This window comes from Colobus angolensis, unplaced genomic scaffold (assembly GCF_000951035.1).
Source record: "Colobus angolensis palliatus isolate OR3802 unplaced genomic scaffold, Cang.pa_1.0 Scaffold206, whole genome shotgun sequence".
NCBI lineage: Eukaryota > Metazoa > Chordata > Mammalia > Primates > Cercopithecidae > Colobus > Colobus angolensis.
The window spans coordinates 2293346-2316772 of record NW_012115222.1 but is presented as its reverse complement, the minus strand read 5'-3'; the positions used below and the strand labels follow the sequence as shown (position 1 = coordinate 2316772).

General features: G+C 36.8%; 1 protein-coding gene across 1 annotated transcript in view; it reads left to right on the top strand.

The window, feature by feature from the left end:
- FBN2 (fibrillin 2) overlaps positions 1 to 23427 on the top strand; it is a 276012-nt gene that overhangs the window by 107389 nt on the left and 145196 nt on the right. Inside the window, exon 8 of the mRNA XM_011942098.1 lies at positions 20964 to 21089. Within this exon, the coding sequence (XP_011797488.1) occupies positions 20964 to 21089 (126 nt within the window). The remainder of the gene's footprint in view (positions 1 to 20963; positions 21090 to 23427) is intronic.

Genomic DNA, 23427 nt, shown 5'->3' with positions numbered 1-23427 from the left:
TGAAAAGTGTCATCCATGAACTAGAGTGTGGGAGAGGGAGAAAGTAGGGAGTACAGCCTGACTCACACCTGGAAAGGCTGTTCTGTGTTTCCAGAATTTGAAAGGCAGAGGGCATGTGACTTTCCTGTCTGCCAGGTGAGGGCCTCACAGAAAAGAGATGAGTTGAATTGTCCTGAGAGGGGCTCTGTCCATGACACTACCTGGAGGGTGGCTGATCCCAGCATGAGGATGAGCTGTCAGGAACCTGGGGTCGATGAGTGTGGCCAGGTAGAGGAGTTGTTATCCCTGGAATCATCTGTGAGAGGTGAGAGACCTGAGGATTGGGAGGATTCTCAAAATATTAAAGTGGCAGAGAGGCTTTGGACCTGCCACACCCAGACAGCACTGATACCAGAATCATTCATACAAAAATATATTTATGGAGTTCTGGCACTCTTCTAGACCCTGGGAACAGAGTAATGAACAAAACAAATCAAAGTCTTTGCTCTCATAAAGGCTACATTATAGAGACAAGAGACAGTCAGTAAACAACTAAAGTCTGTACTATGTCAGAAAGAAAATAAAACAGGATGAGAGCCTATAAAATGCTAATGTGGTATGGAATTTTAAACAGGCAACCAGGGAAAGTCACTGACATGGCCTTATTTCAGCAAAGATCTGAAGGAAGTAAAGTGATAAGCCAGGGCTGAATTCCTGATGGTGTCCAGCAAGCGCAGTGCCCCTGAGGTAGAGGTACCCCTGAAGTGTCTAGGGGACGACATCAGGAGCTCCGCCAGTGCGACTGGAGCTGAGCACTAAGGAGGAGACTAATTAGTAAGAGATAGGTTTAGAGATGTAGTCCAGGGCCAAATGGGGAGGGGCTTTGCCAGCCACGGTGCATACTTTGGACTTTAGTTTGAATTCTCAAGGATGGGAGCCATTAGAGGTTTTCAGTTAAGAAGTATAGTATTCTGACCTTCATTTTGGAAGGTTTACTCCAGCTGCTGGATGGTAACAAGATAATAAGGGAACAAGTGGGGAAGCATGGAACCACTTGGGAGGCTCCTGCAATAATCTAAGTGAGAGTTGATGGTAGCTTGGACCAGGGGTTTTTGTGGTAAAAGTGATGAGAAGTGGTTGAATTCCAGATGTATTTTGAAGGCTGAGCCAGCAGAATTTGTTGACAGATCAGTTGTGGGGTAGGAGAGGAAAAGAATTGAGTAATTTCAAAGCTTGTAGAACTGAAGGTTGAAATTACCATTAACTGAGATGGAGAACATCTGTGGGGAGAACATAGGGAGGGGAAAGTTATCGGGAATGTTTACCACACCAAACTTAGGTTCACCTGCCCAGTGCAGCTAAGCCAAACACTGGCATCAAGATTGCAGCAAAAGAAAATGAGGCATTTATTGCAGGGTGCCCAGCAGGGAGAATCAGGCAGCTCGTGCTTCAGACCTGAACTCTCCAACGGCTTATAGATAAGGATTTCTAAAGGCAGGGAAGCAGAAGTTACAGGCAAGTCATAAATCAATACATGGAGCGTATACATTGGTTTGACTGAAAGAGGCTAGGTATCTGGAACCAGGGGCTACAAAACCATAGGTAGAGTCAAATGTTTTCCAATTTGTGATTGGTTAATAAAGAGCAGCTTTATTTAAAATTTTGAAATCAGCAGAAAAGAATGTTAGCTGTGGCATGCGGGCATGGCTTTCTCCAGGTCTCTCAAGAAGAACTTTAGAACAAACAATGGCGGTCAGAGTGCAGTCCTCAGTTCCCTTCGGTCTGAGGTCTGTGTGCCAGCAGATCCTTTTGGTGGGGGTCTGGGTTTCTGAAAAACAACACAGGGATATAATGCTAAGGTACTATATTTAGTTTCTATAGAGAACAAAAATCCCATTTTTCTAACTTCCTTGGTTATTGTTTTAAGCTACGATAACCTTCTTTCTTATTAAGTGGCTCATTTACTTCTCAGGACTAGCTATGTGCATGGACTTTCTCTCAAAGGAACTAAAGATTATCTTTTATTTCCATGCTTTGTGGGGCGGTGGTGGGGGGCAAGGGCGGCAGAAGCTCAGGCCCCTACAAGGGGTCCCTGCTCCGTCTCAGGAGCTCAGTTTTAGAGGGTTAATTTGAGACATCTGTTAGACATTTAGATCGATATTTGTAATTGCATGTATGAGTCAAATTCAAGGGCAAGGGCAAGGTTGGCAATATAAATGTGGAAGTCTTCAACTTAGAGTTGGTCTTTAAAGCCATGAGACTGGATAAAGTCAGTCAGAGGAGGCATTTTTATAGACAAGTCCAAGTGCTGAGCCCTAGAACATTTCAACATTTAGAGGTGCAGGAGATGAGAAAGCACCAGCAATGGAGACTGGGAAGGAAAAGTCCACGAGATTATAGCTCCATAATCAAGAAAGATCTTTATTCCTGGTACCTGTCCTCTCACTTCCTTACTGCAACCTTGAAAGTGCTCATAGTAGTTACCAGCTAGAAAGAAAGGACTAGAAAGATGGAAGAAAGAAGACGCCATGCCCCTTCATTACCGAGGGCTTCTGAGCCTGGGGGATGCTCACCCTAGGAAGAAGGGAAGCTTTAACTGAATGAAAGATTAGGCTGTTAGATTTCAGTGGACATTTTGTTTATCTAAAGGGGATGGGAAAACCTGTGTGAATTGCATGAGATTTCCTAGGGTCAGGAGAGAATATGCAAAATGACTGTGGGAGAAATAGTTGCTTTCTGCTTGCACTCTTATCAGATTCAAATACCCATTACCATATATTCTCTCAGTTGACATGAAACTATTCAAAACACTTTCAGCTTCATGACTTACCATCCTAAGTCTACAGACAGAAGTTTAACTTTTGCGTAAATCATCAAACAGCAGGTGCTCTTAGTAACTTAAGGAAAAGGGAATTTCAAATATGAAGGTTTTTGAAGTCTCAGTGAAGACCTCTGAAGTGTTTGGGTGCACTTGAGAATTATCCAGATGTGTAATGTGAATGTGTCTGTGCTGTTAGAGCACAGTTAGAGTGTGGTCCGAGTGAGGGTCAGCCACAGAATTGGTAGTCTCCCCGTTCAGCTATTTTGAATTTGTCGTTTTGCACAGAGAATGCTAGCGAATGACTTGTTGGATTTATGCAATTCCATCACCCCACTGAGAAAATCAAAGTATGTGGTTTACACGCAAAGCATTAGTAGTGACTTCTCTCTGCTCATGCCTTCGCACATACACAACCTACTTTATGCATATATACAGATAGGTCTGTGTAGTTCAATATATGCAGCTACTTTTTAAATTTAAATAGGGTACATATGAATGTAACCTGTTAAGAGAATAAGGAAATCAATCAATAGTAAGAAAATTTAACTCTATGAATTTGAAGATTAACATTCTTTATAAAAATTGCACATGTATGTGTTTCAGTGAATGAGGGTACCATTTTCATTGAGTTTATTTCTTTTTATGGTAATAAGTATGAAAAACACAGAGGCTAATTCTCATTTATATGCTAATTCTATGGTGGAATGTAGGATGGATTTCTTTTTCATTTGGTGCCATTTATTTAGAAGATACAAAATAAATGATTTTTAGATGCATCGTTAGAGTAATGATAACAGACCAAGACTTCTTAAATTAATGTTCTTACTGCATTATGCCAAAATTCATTTTAAAATCCTCAGGATTTTATGATTATACCTTCATGTACTGATACTTAATGGGAAAATATTAAATTTTCCCTATTAAATACTACATTCCAAGTTCTAAATTCTTGCAGCTTTGCCAAGTTCAAATAAGTATAGTAAATTTAACTTTGGAATTTCCTGACTTTTGTGTTGCTGAATTTTTAGATTTTACCCAACATTAAGGGAGTCTTTCAATTTAACTTCCCTTTATTTAAAATGTTTAGGGCAATTATGAAAAGTGAGGAAGATTGGAGGAAAGAAATACTCTGGAGGACATGATTTTCACAGCTTGCCACAATATATTGTTAAAATATATTCCCCTGCAGAAGCTTAGTGTCATTATGTTAAATCTTCAGTATTTTAAAACATAAATAACTTGATCTCACTTGTCTTAAAGGTCTGTGGTTTATGTTTGAAGTTTGTCCTAATGTGTCTTAAATTTGGACTAACAAAGGGTGACAAAATACTTCCACTTGAACAAATTACCTCCCCCCGAAAAAGAGAGAGGGACAGAGAGAGAAAAAAAGGAAAAGAAAAAGGGAGAAAGAAAAACTACTGCTGGCAAATGTCTATGCTTTCCAAGAAATATTTGCTTTGGAATGCAGACCAAATATTTAAACTCATATTGTTTGACTGTGTTACTAGTGACTTTTATGTATTTTGAAATAGAGATAGCTTTCAGACTGTTAAATGTTAAAACGCACTGTGATGGAGCTGCCTCTTGCCACCATTGTTACTTCATGCCTGAGTTACTGCAAATTAGTGTTTAGAAAGATGCAGTATTGATGTCAGGCCAAAAGGGAACCATTCATTACTTTGCTGCAGTAGTAGCCTTTCAAAAATGCAATTATTCAGCCTAAGTGAACAAAAACTCTTAATTAAAAAGTTCCCTTAGTTCCCATTAATGTTAACAAAGACTATTTTCAATGTATTTCCTTAGACTAATAACAATAGAAAAGAGGGACAAGAAAGAATATATATTGTACTATAGTAAAATCCTGAAATAATGCAACAATAATGATATAATGTGACAGACCACAGGCTTTTATCCTCTGCACAACCCTTGGTGTTTTCCATCATTCTAAAAAATACCCTTCCCTTTCTGTCTTCTCCTTGGGTAACTGCCCTCGCTCTTCCTTCTTGTTCACATCAAACTTTGGAATTATCCCTAATCATTCTCTGTTTTCTTTCTTTTGATTTACTCCCGAACCCATTCTAATCTAGGGATTATTCTCACAAGTCAAGTGAAACTAATTTCATTGATGTCACTAGATGGACTTTTGCATTTTTTATCTTACCACAACATCCCTGCGGAGAAATCACGTATAAGCAGCTGTCTCCCAAAACTATAATGCAGCTCGCTCTTCTGAGTTACCCACGTTTGTATGCAGCCAACTGCCAGACACATATACTTTAAACATCCCACAATTATCTCAAACTCAACATACACAGCCCGAGTCTTCAGCTCCACTACACCCACCCCACATGTATCTTATCATTTCTCATGTTCATCATGACAGTAATTGGCACAATTATTCATTCGCTTTCCCAAGTTATAAACCTGGGTACAAATCACCCATTTTATCACCAAGACATTTGGATGGAGTCTAAATATATTTCCTAAATATATTTTGAATTCATCCACTTCCCTGCCTTTGTCACTATTGTCTCTCTTCTAGATTTCTGAAACAGCTTTTGTTTAGGACTCCTATCTCCTACGTGTTCCACTGCAATCCTTTCTCTACACTGCAGCGCAACTACCTTTCTAGATCACAAGTTTAGTCATGTCAGTTTCCTACGTGGATCTCCTGTTTAAAATTCCTGCCTGATCATTCTGTTCACCTCTCTAGCCTAACCTTTTCCCACTCATTCTGATTCAGACACAGGTAGATTTATTTAGATCCTTCAATAAATTATACTTTCTCTTGCCTTGTGATATGGTTTGGCCGTGTCCCCACCCAAATCTCACGTTGAGTTGCAATAATCTCCGTGTATCATGGGAGGGACCTGGTGGGAGGTAATTGAATCATGGTGCTGGATTTTCTTAAGCTGTTCTTCTGAGAGTCAATAAGTCTTACGAGATCTGGTGGTTTGATAAAGGGGAATTCCCTTACACATGCTCTCTTGGCTGCTACCATGTAAGATGAGACTTTGCTCCTCCTTTGTCTTCTGCCATAATTGTGAGGCCTCCCCAGCCATGTGGAACTGTGAGTTCACTAAACCTCTTTTCTTTATAAATTACCCAGTCTCGGGTATGTCTTTGTTAGCAGTGTGAGAATGGACTAACACATCTTGCCTTTGTGAGTGCTCTTCCCTCTGCCTGGAGAAGAATATTCCGTTTGATTTTCATGGCCTGTTTATCTGTTTCAATTTATCTGTCAGTTTCCCAGGGAAGTCTTTCCTGGCCCCTTTCTCTTCTGCATTCTCTCACTATCTTGTACTATTTTTGCTGTAGAATTTATCCCACCATGTTATCATCAGGTATAATCCCAGTCTCTTGGCCACAACTGATGGCTTCTGGAGAAGGAGTCCAAATAGTTTCAGCTTAGCTCACTGCTTTTCAATAGTATTTGTGGTCCAAAGAAATATTTATATTTTATTTTGAAACCAGCTGCATCTTTTTTTTGTTTGTTTTTCTCTTGTTATGTGTCATCTGTCAGTGCTGTGTGTTTGAGAAAAAAAGGATAGTACCAAAGCTTTTTGACTGGAAGTCAAAATCTGCATGTTTAATAAGCTGTCCATGTGATTCTTACACACAGTAAAATTTTGTAACATCTGTACTCTATTTTACTCTCTTGAGAAGAGTAAAAGATATCTGACATGAACTTACTCAACCTCAGTTCTATTACTACATGCTCATTTTCCATTTCCCCTGTCTTTGATGAAGTGTCTTCACATTTTTCCAGAGCAGAATGTTCCAGCTCTGCACATTAATTCCATCACCTTTCTGTACTCCTTTTAACTCTTGCCATTAGTTAGTTCATTTTCTAGTAGGGATCTCTTCTCTTTCCTGACTCTTCCTCTTTACCTACAAAGCCATCCTAAAACACATTAACCACAAAACCACTCTTTCATCTCTTTAGTCACTTTTCACTGTACTATTTCTCGCTGCCTTTCTTCACTGCAAATTTTCCCAAATGCTTAGTGTATACCAGTGAGCTCAAGTTTCTACTTATTTCTTATCCTCTTGTAACATTGCTTGTATTCTCTAGAATCCCTCATTGCATTTGGTGTTCTTGCTTATTGTTTCTTCTTAAATATTTTTCCTTAACATACTAGTTTCCTTTTGCTGCTGTAACATGTTGCCACAAACTTTGTGGCTTAAAACAACAGGTTTATTGTCTTACAATTCTAGAGATCAGAAGTCAGAAAGGCCTAATCAAGCCCAAATCAACGTGTTGGCAGGATTCATTCCTTTTGAAGTGTCTAGGGCACAATCCGTTTTTTTTTTTTTTTGCCTTTTCAAGTTTCTAGAGGCTGCCTTCATTCCTTGGCTTGTGGTCTCTTCTATCTTTAAAGCCAGCAGTGTAGCATCTTCAAATCTGTCTCTGAATCTCACACTCTATTTCCTTGTTCTACTGATAAGGATTCTTGTAATTAAATTGGATAGAGGACCAGATAATCTAGGATTATCTCTGCATCTCAAGATCAGCTGATTAACAACCATAATTCTCTTTGTCGTGTAAGCTCACATACTGATAAGTTCTAAATATGATATCATTGGGTGCCTATTATGCTGCCTACTGCTATTGACTTCCTTAAAGTGTAATAGCTTTTCAGTAATACTGGTGATGCTGTTTTAACTTTACTTTATCTTCACTTGCTTCTTTTCTTTCATATGAATATGTCCCCTTAGGACTTATCTTTAACATTTTTCTTCTCGTGTGATCTCTTCATTTTATATTATTCATCTCAACTGATTTTATCCACGTTGATGGTTTCAGCTGTCTATATATACCCATAGATTCCAATCACCTTGCAAAGACCTCCTCTAGACAGTCAACAGTTTTTAGATATTAGTAACTCAAATTGTTGATCATGAAGCCATTAATTTTTCCAGAATATATTTTTTAATTTACTGATTTTATTAATATTAGCTCAATAATGAAAGTTACTGCTGTTTTTCCCTATTCTTGCTTTTACTTTCAGGATATTTTTTCATGTATTCTTTTCTTTCCCAGTCCCACCTTCATTAGCTGGAATTGAGACCATACCATCATCCCTACTGTCCCTGACCTATCAGCCCTAATCATCTTTATCGACACTAGTAGCTATCTTTGCCTAAAGTGAAGTTCTGATCACTCCCCTTGCCTGCTTAATGATTCGGTCACTCCTCTTTGCCTATAATGCAAGGACAGATTAAGGAAAATGGCATTGTAGGCATGTCACTTAACTTTCTGGTTTTATTGTTTTCTAAGTAAATGCCCTCAGGTCATGGGAAACTGCCCATTTCTCATCCATGCCTTGTAATTGGCTACCTCCGCACTTTAGCTATAGTATTTCCACTGTCTGGAAGAACTCCACCCTCCTGTCTCCCCTGCATACCAAAGTTCCACCCCATTCTTTAGGGGCCTTTATCAGTCACTTACTATGTCTGCCAAGAACTTTTGCTGATTCTCATGATTGAATTGAGATAGCATGTTGTTAGTCTTCTTTGATGGAATAAATCATATTGTGCCTTGTTTCACATTTAGGTATTTGGTATGTGGCAAATCAAAGGCCTTTCTTTCGTTTTTTTGTTTTTTTTTTTTTACTGAATTTTCTTTTTTCTATTTTATTTTATTTTTTTATTTTTATTATACTTTAAGTTCTAGGGTACATGTGCATAACACGCAGGTTTGTTACATATGTATACTTGTGCCATGTTGGTGTGCTGCACCCATCAACTCGTCAGCACCCATCAATTCATCATTTATATCATGTATAACTCCTCAATGCAATCCCTTCCCCCTCCCCCCCCATGATAGGCCCCAGTGTGTGATGTTCCCCTTCCCGAGTCCAAGTGATCTCATTGTTCAGTTCCCACCTATGAGTAAGAACATGCGGTGTTTGGTTTTCTCTTCTTGTGATAGTTTGCTAAGAATGATGGTTTCCAGCTGCATCCATGTCCCTACAAAGGACGCAAACTCATCCTTTTTTATGGCTGCATAGTATTCCATGGTGTATATGTGCCACATTCTAATTAGCAATTACTTAATGAGTTCATGAATGAATACTATAAGCCCAATCAATATCTGTTTATTTGATTTCTTTAAAGAAGAGAAGTTGAGAGTTTTAAACAATGAATAGCATCATTTTCATTAACTATTGTTTCTTTTTATTTCAAACAAAATATTTATTTGAGAGATATACCCTTTTATGGCCATTTAGTTTACATCAGTAAGCTAAATTTTCAATGTGTTTAAATTTCAGTCTGATTCAACCTTTTTCTATAAAAAATATCTTTGATCAATGATTGTACTATAGGTAAAACTGACATTTGCTTATCGAAGCTGAAGGTAAAACAACGATAATTTAAAAATTTCATAACTATCCTTGCCAGCTTTGATGTATGCTCTTATGCTGTATGGAAAAAAAATCAAAAGAAGATCCTGGGGATTACGTTTGCCCCCTTTCCCACAAACAAATTCTGTATTAGAGGAAAAAGTTTTTATGTTAAGTGGCTGGTCTGGAAAAGTTAGTATGTCAGCTATCTTGGTTATAAGAAGAATGTAATAAGTAAGATCTCTTCCAATGGCTAATGGTTCATGTTAAATTAGAAAACCTGAATTCAGTTAAAAAGAACATGGAATGGGAGGACAAGGCTTCCAGAAGGGTGATATATGTACCTTGGTAGACTCCCTCCCAAGTAAAATGAGAATTTAACTCATGAAATACATTTTTAAAAAAATGCCAACAATATAGAGTCTCTGAAAATTCAAGAAAAAAATCCAGCCCCATATAGAAAAGACTATACATCATTGTCAATTATCAAATTTAGTCCCATATAAAAAGAATTGTACATTGCCTGGGCATAGTGGCTCACGCCTGTAATCCCAGCACTTTGGGAGGCCAAGGTGGGTGGATCACCTGAGGTTGAGAGTTCGAGACCAACCTGACCAACATGAAGAAACCTCGTCTCTACTAAAAACACAAAGTTAGCCAGGCGTGGTGGCGCATGGCTGTAATCTATGCTATTCGGGAGGCTGAGGCAGGCGAATCGCTTGAACCCGGGAAGCAGAGGTTGTGGTGAGCTGAGATCGTGCCATTGCACTCCAGCCTGGGCAACAAGAGCAAAACTCCATCTCAAAAAAAAAGAAAAAGAATTATACATCATTATCAATTGAGAATTATCTCAGGAATGCCAGATTGGTTCATCATCTGAAAATTAAATCATGTAATATATTATTTAAGTAAAAGACAAAAGCCATGGTAACCTCAATATATGCAAAAAACCAAAAACATTTGAAAAAAACCCAATACCCTTGTATTATAACAATGATCAGAAAATTAAGAATAGAAAGGGAAAAAAATAAGAATAGAAAGGAACTTTCTCCACTTGATAGAGGGCATCTATGAAAAACTACAACTAACAGCATACTTAATGGTGAAAGAATTAATGCTTTCCCTAAGATTGGGCACAAGATGGATGTCTACTCTCACCATTTCTCTTCAACATTGTACTACAGGTTCTAGCCAAGGCAATTATGCAATTAGGTAAATAAAAGGTAACCAGACTGGAAAAAAAGAAGTAAAACTATCTCTACTTGTAGACAACACATGTTTACTGGACAAGGTAACAACTGAAGTGAATAAGATATCCACTAAAGTGGCTATGGTGTTCTCTAAAAACTGTTAGAACCAATGAATGATTTAAGCAAAGTTGCAATTGTACAAGATCAATATACAAAAATGAATGTTATTTTTATACTGGCAGTGAATATTCTGAAAATGAAATTAAGACAAGGATTTTATTAATAATAGGATTAAAAGAATAAATGGATTAGGAATAAATTTAGCAGAGAAAGTGATAGATTTGTACACTGAAAGCTGTAAAGCCTTGTTAAATTAAGAATGATCTAAATACATAGAAATATACACTATGCTTAAGATTGAAAGACTTAATACTGTTAAGATGGCAGTACTCTCCAAATCAATCTATAAATGCAACACAATCTCTGTCAAAATTGAAGCTTGCTCTTTTGCAGAAATTGAAGAACTAATCCTAAAGTTCATATGGATCCAAAATACACATTTTTTATACCAGCACATGGAATATTCTCCAGGTTAGAGACCATATGTTAGGCCACAAAACAAGTCTCAACAAATGTTTTAAAAGTCAAAATCATACCACATATCTTCTCGGATCGCAATAGAATAAAACAAGACATCAATTAGAAGAAAAACATCGAAAAATTTACAAATACATGGAAATTCAACAACATGCTCCTAAATGACCACTGAAGAATGAAATCAATGGGTCAATGAAGAAATGAATAAGGAAATTAAAAAAAATTCTTGAAACAAATGAAAATGGAAACACAACCTACCAAAACCTATGTTATACAACAAAAGTAATGCTAAGAGGGAAGTTTGTAGCAATAAATACCTGGGTTAGAAAAAGTACAAAGATTTTAAATAAAACAATTATTGATGCACCTCAAAGAAATAGAAAAGCAAGAACAATCCAAACCCAAAATTAGTGGAAGGAAAGAAATAATGATCAGAGCAAAACTAAGCAAAATAGAGACTGAAAAAACAATACAAATGATCAACAAAATGAGAAGTTGATTTTCCTGAAAAGATAAACATTATCGATAAACTGCTAGTTAGACTAATCAATAAAAAAGAGAGATGACTAACAAAATTAGTTGAGATGAGTAAACAAAATTAGAAACGAAAAAGGAGACATAACAACTGATACCACAGAAATGCAAAAGATTATTAAAGACTATTATGATCAATTATACACTAACAAACTGGAAAGTCTAGAAGAAGTGGACACGTACAACCTACCAAGATTGAATCAGGAAGAAATTGAAAACTGGAACAAGCCAATATAAGCAATGAGACTGAATCAGTACTAAAACATCTCCCAAGAAAGAAAAGCCCAGGTCGGATGGATTCACTGCCAAATTCTACCAAACTTATAAAGAAGAACTGACTCCGATTCTCCTCAAACTATTTCCAAAAAAATTTAAGAGGAGAGTATTGTCCTTAATGTATTCTACGAAACCAGACAAGGACACAACAGTGATAAAAAAAAAACTATAGGCCAATATTCCTGATGAACATGATGTAAAAATCCTCAACAAAATAGTAGCAAACTGAATCCAACAGCACACAAAAAAGATAACACAACACAATCAAATGAGATTTATACCAGAGATGCAAGGATAGTTCAACATATGCAGATCCATAAACATTATACATGACATCAACAGAATGAAGGACAAAAACCGTATGATCATCTCAATAGATGCAGAAAAAAGCATTTGATAAAATCCATCATCCCTTCATGAAAAATCCCTCCACAAACTGCACAGAGGGAACATACCTCAACGTTATAAAGGCCATGTATGACACACTCACAGATAACACGATACTCAATGGGGAAAAGCTGAAAGCCTTTCCTCCAAGAACTGGAATAAGACAATGATGACTACGTTCACCACTTATATTAAACAGACTACAGAGGTCCTAGTCAGAGCAATCAGATAAGAGAAAGGAAAGGCATACAAATTAGAAAAGAGGAAGTCAAATTGTCTCTCTTTGCAGATGACATGATCTTATATTTAGAAATCCTAAAAATTGTACCAGAAACTCTTAGATCTGATAAATAAATTCAGTAAATTTTCAGGATAAAATAATCAACATACAAAATCAGTAGCATTTCTATACACAAATAATGAAATAGCTAAAAAAAAGAACTCAAGAAGGTAATTCTGTTTACCATAGCTGCAAAAACAATGACAAAATACCTAAGAATAAATTTAACTGAGGAGGCGAATTCTTCCATAAAGAAAACTGCAAAACACTTATAAAATAAATTGAAGAGGACACAAACAAATGGAAAGACATCCCATGCTTATAGATCAGAAGAATTAATATTATTAAAATGATCATATTACCCAAAACAATCTTCAAATTCAGTGCATTCCCTATCAAAATATGAATGTCATTGTTCACAGAATTAGAAAAAGCAATCCTAAAATTCCTATAGAATCAATGGAGGCATCACACTCACCTGACTTCAAAAATATATTACAAGGCTGTAGTAACCAAAACAGCATGGTACTTGCATAAAAACAGATACTAGACCAGTGGAACAGAATAGAGAACCCAGAGGTAAATCCACCTATTTTCAGTCAACTGATTTTTACCAAAGGTACCAAAAACACATTGAGGAATGGACATCATTTTCAATAAACGGTGCTGGGAAAACTGGATATCCAAATGCAGAAGAATGGAACTAGACCCCTATCTCTCACCATATACAAAAATTAACTCAAGATGGATTAAAACCTAAATGTAAGACCTGAAACGGTAAAACTACTAGAAGAAGGCATATGGGAAACACTCCAGGACATTGTCTTGGCAAGTATTTTATGACTACGACTCAAAAGCACAGGCAACAAAAACAAAAATTGACAAATGGGACTCTATTAAACTAAAAAGCTTCTGCACAGCCAAGAAACAATCCACAGAGTGAGGAGTTAGTCCTGTTAAGTTGAATAAAATATTTACAAACTATGGGGCTGGGCGCAGTGGCTCACACCTATAATCCCAACACTTTGGGAGGCTGAGGCAGGCAGATCACCTGAGTTCGGGAATTTGAGACCAGCCTGATCAACGTGGAGAAACCCGTCTCTACTAAAAAATACAAAATTAGCTGGATGTGGTGGTGCATGCCTATAATCCCAGCTACTCGGGAGACTGAGGCAGGAGAATTGCTTGAACTAGGAGGTGGAGGTTGTGGTGAGCCGAGATCATCCCATTGCACTCCAGCCTGGGCAACAAGAGCAAAACTCCATCTAAAAAAAAAAAAAGTGCAAACTATGGAGATTCTCAGAAGGTCATACAAATGAAAAAATGCTCAGTATTACTAATCACGAGAGACATGCAAATCAAAATTACAATGAGATATCATCTTCTTCCAGTTAAAATCACTATTATTAAAACGACAGAAAATAACAGATGCTGGTGAGGATGTGGAGAAAAGGGAACTCTTACACCCTGTTGGTGGTAATGTAAATTGGTACAACCAATATGGAAAACAGTATGAATATTTCTCAAAAAAATACAAATAAAACTCCCATGTGATTCAGCAATTCCACTACAGAGCATTTATTCAAAGGAAATTATTATATCAAAGGGACACCTGCACCATCATGTTTATAGCAGCACTTTTCACCAGAGCAAAGATATGGAATCAACCTAAGCATTCATCACTGGATGAATGGATTGAAAAATGTGATTATATATACACAATGAAATACTACTTGGTTATAAAAAAAAGAATAAAATACTGTCAATTGCAGCAACATGGGTAGAACTGGAGGGTATTTATGTTAAGTGACATGAGTTAGGCACGTATAGAAAGTATTTCATGATCTCATTCAGACGTTGATAAAAATTGATCTCATGGAGTGAGAGAGTAGAATTAAGAGTTAGCAAAGGCTGGGAAGGATGTTTGACCATAGTGGAGGATGAAGAGAAGTTACTTAATGGGTACAAACATACAGTTAGATAGAAGGAATAAGTTTCAATGTTTGATAACAGAGTAGAGTGACTATAGTTAACAACAAGGTATTTTATATTTCAAAATAACTAGAAGAGAGGACTTGAAATATTTTTAACACACTGAAGTGATAGTCAAGATGTGAGGGATACCCTAAATGCCCTGACTTGTCATTACACGTTCTATGCATGTAACTAAATGTCATATGTCTCATAAAAGTGTACAAATATTATATATTAATGAAAACTTTTTTAAAAAGTTCACATGAAAATTCAGAGGCAAATCATATAACGTGTGGGACATATGTAAAGAATTTTTGTAACTTATTAGTTAAAAACATAAGTAACTTAATTAAAAACTGGGCAAAGGAATTGACCAGATATTTCTCCAAAGACAATATGCAAAAGGCAAATAAGCACATGGAAATGGCTCATCATTATTAACCATTAGGAAAATGCAAACCAAGTTATAATATGATACAACTTCACACCTACAAGCAAAAAGAAAGCAGATAATAATGAATGAAGGTGAGGATGTGGTGTGTATGAGGAAAAACCCTCATACATTGCTAGTGGGGTTGTAAATTATTACAGCTGCTTTGAAAAACAATTTGTCAGTTCCTCAACAAGTTAAACATAGAATTACCATAGGACTCAGCAATTCCACTTCTAGGTGTATATCTAAGAGAAATGAAAACATATGTCTACACAAAATGAATACCTGAATGTTCATGGCAACTTTATTTGTAATAACCAAAAATTAAAAAATGGAAATAACCCAAGTATTCATTGACTGATGAATGGATAAACTGTGGTATATCCACACAACAGAATATTATTTAGCAATTAAAAGGAATGAAGTGCTGATACATGCCCCAACATGAATGAACCTTGAAAACATAAACTAAGTGAAAGAAGCCAGACACAAAGAACCACATATTTTATGATTCTATTTATATGAAATGTCCAGAATAAACAAATGTATAGAAACAGAAATGAGATCAGTGGTTGCCTAGGGCTTGGAGAGGAGTAGAAAGAATGATTGCTAATAGGCTAGAATTTCCTTTGGGGGGATGAAAATGTTCTGAAATCAGGTTGTAGTTATGGCTGCACAACCTTGTGACTATACTAAAATCATCTGAGTTTTGCACTTTATATGTGTGAACTGTGTGACATTTGAATCATATCTCAGTAAAGCTGCTTATAAATATACAATAAAATTCTGAGTACATTTGATACACACCATGCTTTTGAAATCTGAAAAGAGGAAAGCAGACATCAATTTTCCATTGCAATTTATAATATTGATATTGCCTGTTGTCTTTAGAAAAACTGGAAATAGGTAGCAAATTATTGCACTTAACACTTCAATCATGAATTTTCCTAATGTCAAACCGTGTACAAATAAGTAGAAGTTCAGTGTATGCAAAAATATGCTTCCTTTTTTCTGTATCAAAAAGACATTTCACAGAATATTCCAAATATGTATAGTTCTTGGTATCAATGGAAACAAAATGTTCTAAGAACACGTTTTTAAAACAAAGTTTCTTGTTTTATTTATACTAAGTTTCTGTAACATAATTGTTACATGGATGGCTTTTTTCTGTGACATGTACCTATAAGAATGGACATTTTCTCCAGGGTGTTCTTCTTAGAATTCAGTGATATCCGAGATCACGTTATCACTACTTATCAAATTATTCATTATATTCTGTTTAGTGTAAGATTTACAGGAAATGTTGGTTGACAAATACGAGCTTATGTTGTTTGGCAGTCAGAAATCTGTCAGATGGTTTTGTTTAGATTGGATTTTCTTTTTTATAAAAAAAATCTATGTTCAGAGTCTTCACATTACCAAAGACCTCCCAGTCTTTCTCTTTTTTTTGCCCTTTGAAGTCACACTTGACAATCCCCCTGTTTCCACAGTGATCTTCCTCTGCCTCCATTCTTCACATTCTTCCTCCTTCCTCCATGATCCTTCCTTCCCAGACTCCTGTTCTACTTTTCTTCCTCTGACTTTTTCTTAGATGTGGATGAGTATCATGGTTCCCTCCTTCAATTCCAGTCTTTTCATTTATCTTCTTTGGAAATCTCATATGTTGCCATAACTTCAAAGGCAATCTTTATACTTGGTGATAAACCACAAATGTCCATCTTTATAACTTACCTCTTTGCTAAGTTTCATACTCAGATTTTTAGCTCTGTAGATTAGAATTTTTACTGGTTTCTTTCAAACATCTCAGGATCAAAATGTCCAAAGCTCAACTTAACTGTAAAGCGTGTTCTTCCATTTGTGTTCCACTCTTTGTTAATAGCACTATGTCATCATCCTTGTCAATCAAAATAGTAGCATGAGATTTCTTTCTGGTGGCCAAGTCCTTCCTGTTGATTTTTCCTTCAAATTATCTCCTGAATATATGTTCCCTTCCTCATCATAAAGCCTTTACTTCAAGCTCTCAACATTTATCCCCGGACTATTATATCATCTGTCCACATTAAACACAAGGACTGTCTTTCTAAAATATTGATTTGCTTATGTAATTCTTTTGTTTAAACTCCTTCATAGACACTATTCATCACCTTCAGAATAAAAGCCACAGTCCTTGGCTTGGCTCTTCAGGATTTAGTATAAGCCTAACTAGCTAAGCTTATTGTCCATCCATTTCCCAGCTATTCTGGTACACTCTGTGTTCTTCAACTGTGGTGTATTTTCAGACCCAGTTGCCCATGCTGTTTGTTGTTGTTGTTGTTGTTTATTATTAGTTGGAAGCTAACTTCACTCCACTGGCCACACAAATTGGTTCAGGACTCCAGGCCTGTACCAATCAGAACATTTTCCTGTCCAGAGGAATCATTCAAAAATTAGCATGTGACCCAATTCAAGACATTAGGACAAAAGGGATGATTTTCTGGGGGCTTCTGGAAAAAGTTTTCTTCCTCTCAGGACAGAGCACTGGAAAAGACACTGTCTTCCACTAGATGTCCCAGTCAAAGGAATAGCCTAAACCTGCTGTATGCATTTTGCTCCCATCAGGGAAGGCAGCTCAAGTCAAAATACAGAGGAAGGCCTAACTGAACATATCTCACAGAAACTGAGCCAGACACATTGGTTGAAACCACTTCTGGACTTCAGATATGACAGCTATTAAATTTCTGATTTATATCAGTTTAAATCAGTTTTTCTGATATTTGCAGACCAAAGCTGCAAACTGATATAGTTTCAAAAAAGGTCAAGGAGAGATGGGTGGCAGCATATTCAGTGTGCAGAACATGGATGCAACCAATTCCCATTGTTAAGACTCTGCTTTTTCCCATGAGCAGACTTGTCATCTTTAGGCACACTTGTTTATACATAGGTAACATATGCTTTATATTTGTGGAGATACTACTTCCAAATCTGATTATGACATACAGTATTGAAGAACTAATATTCAAAAGAGCTAAATGCATGTATCCTTCTGAACATAAATGTTAATGTTAAACTTAAATTGATGGATAAACACTGTGGTACAGACAGGAGGCAGGGAAATCCTGGGTCAAAGACAGGGGTGGGGGTCCCTGACAAGGGCTCCACCCTCAAGCCTGGACCTGTGACCCTAAATGAGAACATGAATTCCTGTTTTCCTGCCCGAATGTTGCCTTTTCCAAAACCACCCTGGTCTGCCACACCCCCTACCCTGTACCCATAAAAACTCCAAGCTCCACTGGCAAAGGAGCAGAGCACCATGGCAAGGTAGGAGAGAGGAAGCGTCTGAATGTCAAGAGGAGAAGAGGCAGCTGGACATCAGAGACTGCAGTTGGAGAGGAGTTCAGGTAGGGATGACCAAACTCCAGGGGAAGATGATCTTCCCACCCCATCCCCTTTCCAGCTCCCCATCCCACTGAAAGCCACTTCCATTGCTCAGTAAAATCCTCTGCATACACCATCCTTCAATTCCTTCACTTGACCTGATTCTCCCTGGATGCCAGACAAGAATTTGGGACACACCTAGGCACTGAGCTTTTTAACATTTAAGCCATCTGTGGATGGCAAAGCTAAAAGGGCATTGTTTGTAACAGACACCTTCTGGGGCTCCGGAGGTCGCCAGCAACACCTAGACACTGCCATGGGCTGGTACAGGATTTGTTCTGCCAGCATCCGGAAACACTCACCCTGGCCCCTGCACCTGCTTACCTATGTGCTCCCCTCCCGCAAAGGGTTTGAGGATGGCAGCCAAGTAAACAAGCCACCCCTGTCTCAAGTCCCGCAAGGGGCTCAAGGGAACTCTCCCGCCTCAACTGGGCATCACTGTATTAAAATGCAGGGGTTTTGGTCAGTATTTTGGGGTTTTGTTGTTGTTGTTGTTTTAAAAAAGTACCTTATTTTTTAATTTTTATAATATGGTAGATGTCTAGCCCAAAAATAAAAGCATTTCTATTTTTTATACAAAAATGGAGAATCTTTTATATATAATTATTTTGAAGCTAACCTTTTAGGGTTCCTACTCAATTATAAGAATTGTGAAACACATAGTTTTTTTTTTTTTTTGCACAATAAAATTTTTAACATGAAAACCACAAATTTAATGTCATTCCACATGTTCTTCTGTGGCCCAGACTTTTTTCTCCAAAAAAAGAAAATGCCAAACATCTTTTAATTTTCTATTCTTTTTATTGTCAGGAAGAGTTTTAAGACTAGGGCATAGGGAAGTTCTTTATTATGAAAGGAAATGCCTAGAAATAAAAGCCAATGTTTAAATGAAGAAGTTGAGTCTCTTAATGTTTAATATTTTGCATAAATCCTGGGCTCCATAAGCACCTCGATAATTCATATAATTTTAGATGTTAAGAGAGTGAGAAGGCAAGTTTTAGTTCTTCACTTTTTTAATGCTTGCTTTATCTTGTATCCTTCTTTTCTTTCCTTTTTCTCTTCCTTATCCAGAGGTGATGAAAGTTTATGTTGTAATTAAAGTACAGCTGTTTAGTTTCATCTCTTCTGAATCCATGCTCAGTTGTATTAAGATGCACTGCACTAAGATAGCAACACAGGATGCAACAGGTTCTAATTTTGCACACATGGTTTTATTTTGTTGGATTAAGTCTGATGGCAGCTCTTTGACCACATTTTGTATTTACTCCTCATGTAGTCAATTCATGTTAGAATTCTGATCTCTCTTGGGAAATTGGTAGATTTTTGATTTGTACCTCTGTGTTTTCAGTGGCTAAGTGTTAAGCCTCAAATGAAGATACTATTTCAGAGAATGTCTGAATCTGGTAACTTTTTTTATGAGAACATACCAAGAAAACACACGTTTTTTATTTCATGATAAAGTTATTTGTCATGATAAAGCTTCTATCATGATAAAATTATTTATCATGATTAAAGCTTCTTTCATGATAAAGTTATTTCATGATAAAGCTTGTAGGCAAGAGTGACTTGTCCGAATAAATGGAAAAAAATAATGAATAGACCAATAAAAGAATGTAAGAAAGGCATTGGCAACCTTTTTCTTTTTAAGTGTGGGATTAAAAATATTTTGTGTGTTTATAATAAGAATATAATTATTTTTCGTTTTTTATTGGACATTTTAAAAGAACAAATGTAACTGAAAAAAGAGAAACTAAAAGCTTACTTTGGCTTTTCAGTAATTATCTATATGTATGGCTCTTATTGTTGTTTGTTCTAGTTACTGGCTTTTGCTACCTCTGTTCTTTAAAAAAGACGGCCACCTCCCAGGATTTTGGCTGAATTTTTCTCACAATGACTCATTTCCTTTTTAAATGTATTAGCAATTAGCTCCCAGTTATCCCTAATTGCAGCTTTGTTAGACTTTCCACCTCTCTCTGCTTACTGAACTAGAAGAGCAGTACATTAAAAGTTTATATAAATGTCTGGGTTTTCTGCTTTAGGGATAATTTTTAAGAAAGCAGACTTTTCATTAATGGGAAAGGAAATAAGACTATTTCCAGCATTGAGTATGCTGAATGGGTAACTGTAGGGAGGTACAATAGGAAAACTGGACACTTCCCAAAGCCTCCCAAATTTTTGCCCTTTACCATGTTTCTGTATTATTTTAGATTAAAGTTATTCCCAGAATGTCAAATACACCCATATTCAAATATAAGTACAAAAACATGTCCTGAAGCCAAGTTTTAAAAAAAGTTATTTGCCACTCTTCATTGCTTCAAATAGTGTGAAAATTAGTTATACATTTTCAAATACAGTTATTCTATATTTTAAAATGTAATCCATTTATGTGTTTTTTAAGGCTCTAGTGGGATAATTCCCTAGTTGATGTAGAATGGAAACTAAAACATTGACATCTTTACTTATTTCCAATTTAAATTGCATTTTTAAAAAAGGATATAGAGTTCTGCTTTAGTTGGCCTTGTTTTAACTGCCATGGGAGTTTACTTTCATCTCAGTTCCCATAGATATGTGTGAGAAATTCTCTGGGGCCTGAAACAAGAGTATCTTCAGGGTTATATGATCTGACCTAATCAACCATGAATGCTCTCAGACTCTTAAAAAAAAAAATCTCTTTTAAAAGCTATTTAATGAAGGCCTTTCTCAATCATCTTCTCCTTCTTCCCTTGATTAGACATTGATGAGTGCAGCATCATTCCTGGGATATGTGAAACTGGCGAATGTTCCAACACCGTGGGAAGCTATTTTTGTGTTTGTCCACGTGGATATGTAACCTCAACAGATGGCTCTCGGTGCATCGGTAAGCCTCGCATTTTGAAGGCTCAATACACTGGGTCTTTATAATGACAAAACAGCCCAAACAGGCATGAAGATTGCAATGATTATAAAATATTGAGGAAATGGCTGAATGAGTTGTTTAAAGTAAACCGTACCAGTATTGAGGGACATTGCAAAGACTTCAGTTTCAGAAGCCAACTGAGTTTGTTTTATGTTGCCAAAGTCATTTTGGGAATAAAGAAAGACACAAAGGCACGAGAAAAATTTTTTAAAATCTGCTTTGGGAGACAATGCAGTAATTAAAGGTTCTTTTGTTGCTATGAATCATGAATGTAGTCAACATCTTATTTACTTAGAACTTGTTTATTCTATTGAAAATAGTTACTATACAAAAAAAGACACCTTTAATTTTGTGTTTAAATATATTCAAATTAAAACCATTGTATACTCTCCCTTGTTTATTTAGAAAGATGAAATAGTGCTTCACAGTCATGGCAAAGGTAATCTGTTATTGAGCAAGGCTTAGACATTTGTCTTACTGTGAGCATAGAGATTATGAAGTGTCTTTTGATGCATAATCACAGCACAGTGAGCTAACCTCACATTTCTCTTCCTGAGCATTTAACCTAGTCTGTTCCAATTTTAAGCTGACAATAGGTAGAAAGAGAGGAAAACAGATACACTGTTAGCTTTACTGGCACTAAAGATTCATGTAGTGCAGGAATTAGGGCAATTAATCCCATACTTAAAGAATGGTGTTGTTTGGTCCACTAGAGGGTGACAGTTTGGGCAGTGTCTCTCTCTCTCCCCAAACCAGGCAGTTAGTGTGTCAGCAAGCTAACTGCCAGAATCTCTGTAGGTCTTCATGATTCCCTAATGATTCTCATGCGCCCAAGAGAAATAGGTTGATGAGATGGAAATACAGAGTCAAGGATGTAAGCTAGAAGTCCTAGGCCACCAATAAAAGGACTGTGGCCTGAATGTATTTGATTAAATGTACTGATATATCAGGTCATCCAACAGTGAACATAAGAGATACAAATCTTGCCTTCAGAATGCCATATTGTCATCATAAATAACAGTAGAAGCCTAGTAATAGAAGAAACAGTGGTAGTAGTAAAAATAACAGCTATCATTTAAGATATTACACACACCATGTGTAAGGCACTGGGCTTCTCCACTACCTCATTATCTCATCGCTGTGAAGAGTCAGGCAAGCTACTATCTTCTCTATACTTCAGTTTCTTCTAATAAGTGTCCAGTAAAATATTCTTCATTATTATTCTTATTAAGAGGAGCAGGAGGATATGCCTGCTCTGGACCTATGTAATATGTCATATGGTCCTTATAGTAGCCCTGTGAGATAAGTATAGTTACTCCAAATTTACAGATAAAAGAAATATGTTTAGAGAGGTTAAGTGACTCACACAGTGTTTTTCAGCCAATAAATGGCGCCAGGATTCAAATCCTGACCTCTCTGACTCCAACCTCTGTGCTAGTGTGACACTGAACTGCCACTTACCCACTTTGAGGCTGTGGAGATGCTGTGGCCAGATGTCAGGGCCTCCAGCATGAGTGGTTTCTTCACTGTCATGCTAACAGCCTGCTTTGAGAAGTAAGATGTCTGTTGGGAGTCTCATGTCATGTCTTTGAATGAGAATTGTTTGTGTTTTACAGATGAATCAGAGTTCCTATCTTACATTAGGTAAATCATTTTTTGTGAAATATTAAGTCTCTGCAACTGAGCAAATAAACTATTTTAGGGTTACTGTTGCCAGTTGGCTCACGGCATAGTAAGTTTGATTCATTTAATACCCTAGTTCCTCCTTATCCACGGTTTCACTTTCCACGGTTTTGTTTTCTACAATTCCCGCTGTTATTCAAAAATATTAGATGGAACATTCCAGAAATAAACAATTCATAAATTTTAAATTGTGCACTGTTCTGAGTAGCACAGTGAATTTTCACACCAGCCCGTCCAGGATGTGACTCCTCCTTTGTCCAGCATGTCCATGCTGTATAGGCTCCACACCCACTAGTCACTTAGTAGCCATCTCAGATTTCACACCGACTGACAGTATCACAGTGCTTATGTGCAAGTGACCTTATTATACTTCATCATGGCCCCTGAACTCAAGAGTATTGATGCTAGCAATTCGGATATATATAAAATGAGAAGCCCATAAAGTACTTCTTTTAAGTGAAAAGGTGCAAGTTCTCTACTTAGCAAGGAAAGAAAAGAAATCATATGCTGAGGTTGCTAAGATCTATGGTAAGAACAAATCTACCCATGAAATTGTGAAGGAAGAGAAAGAATTTCATGTTAGTTTTGCTGTTGCACCTCACACTGCAAAAGTTAC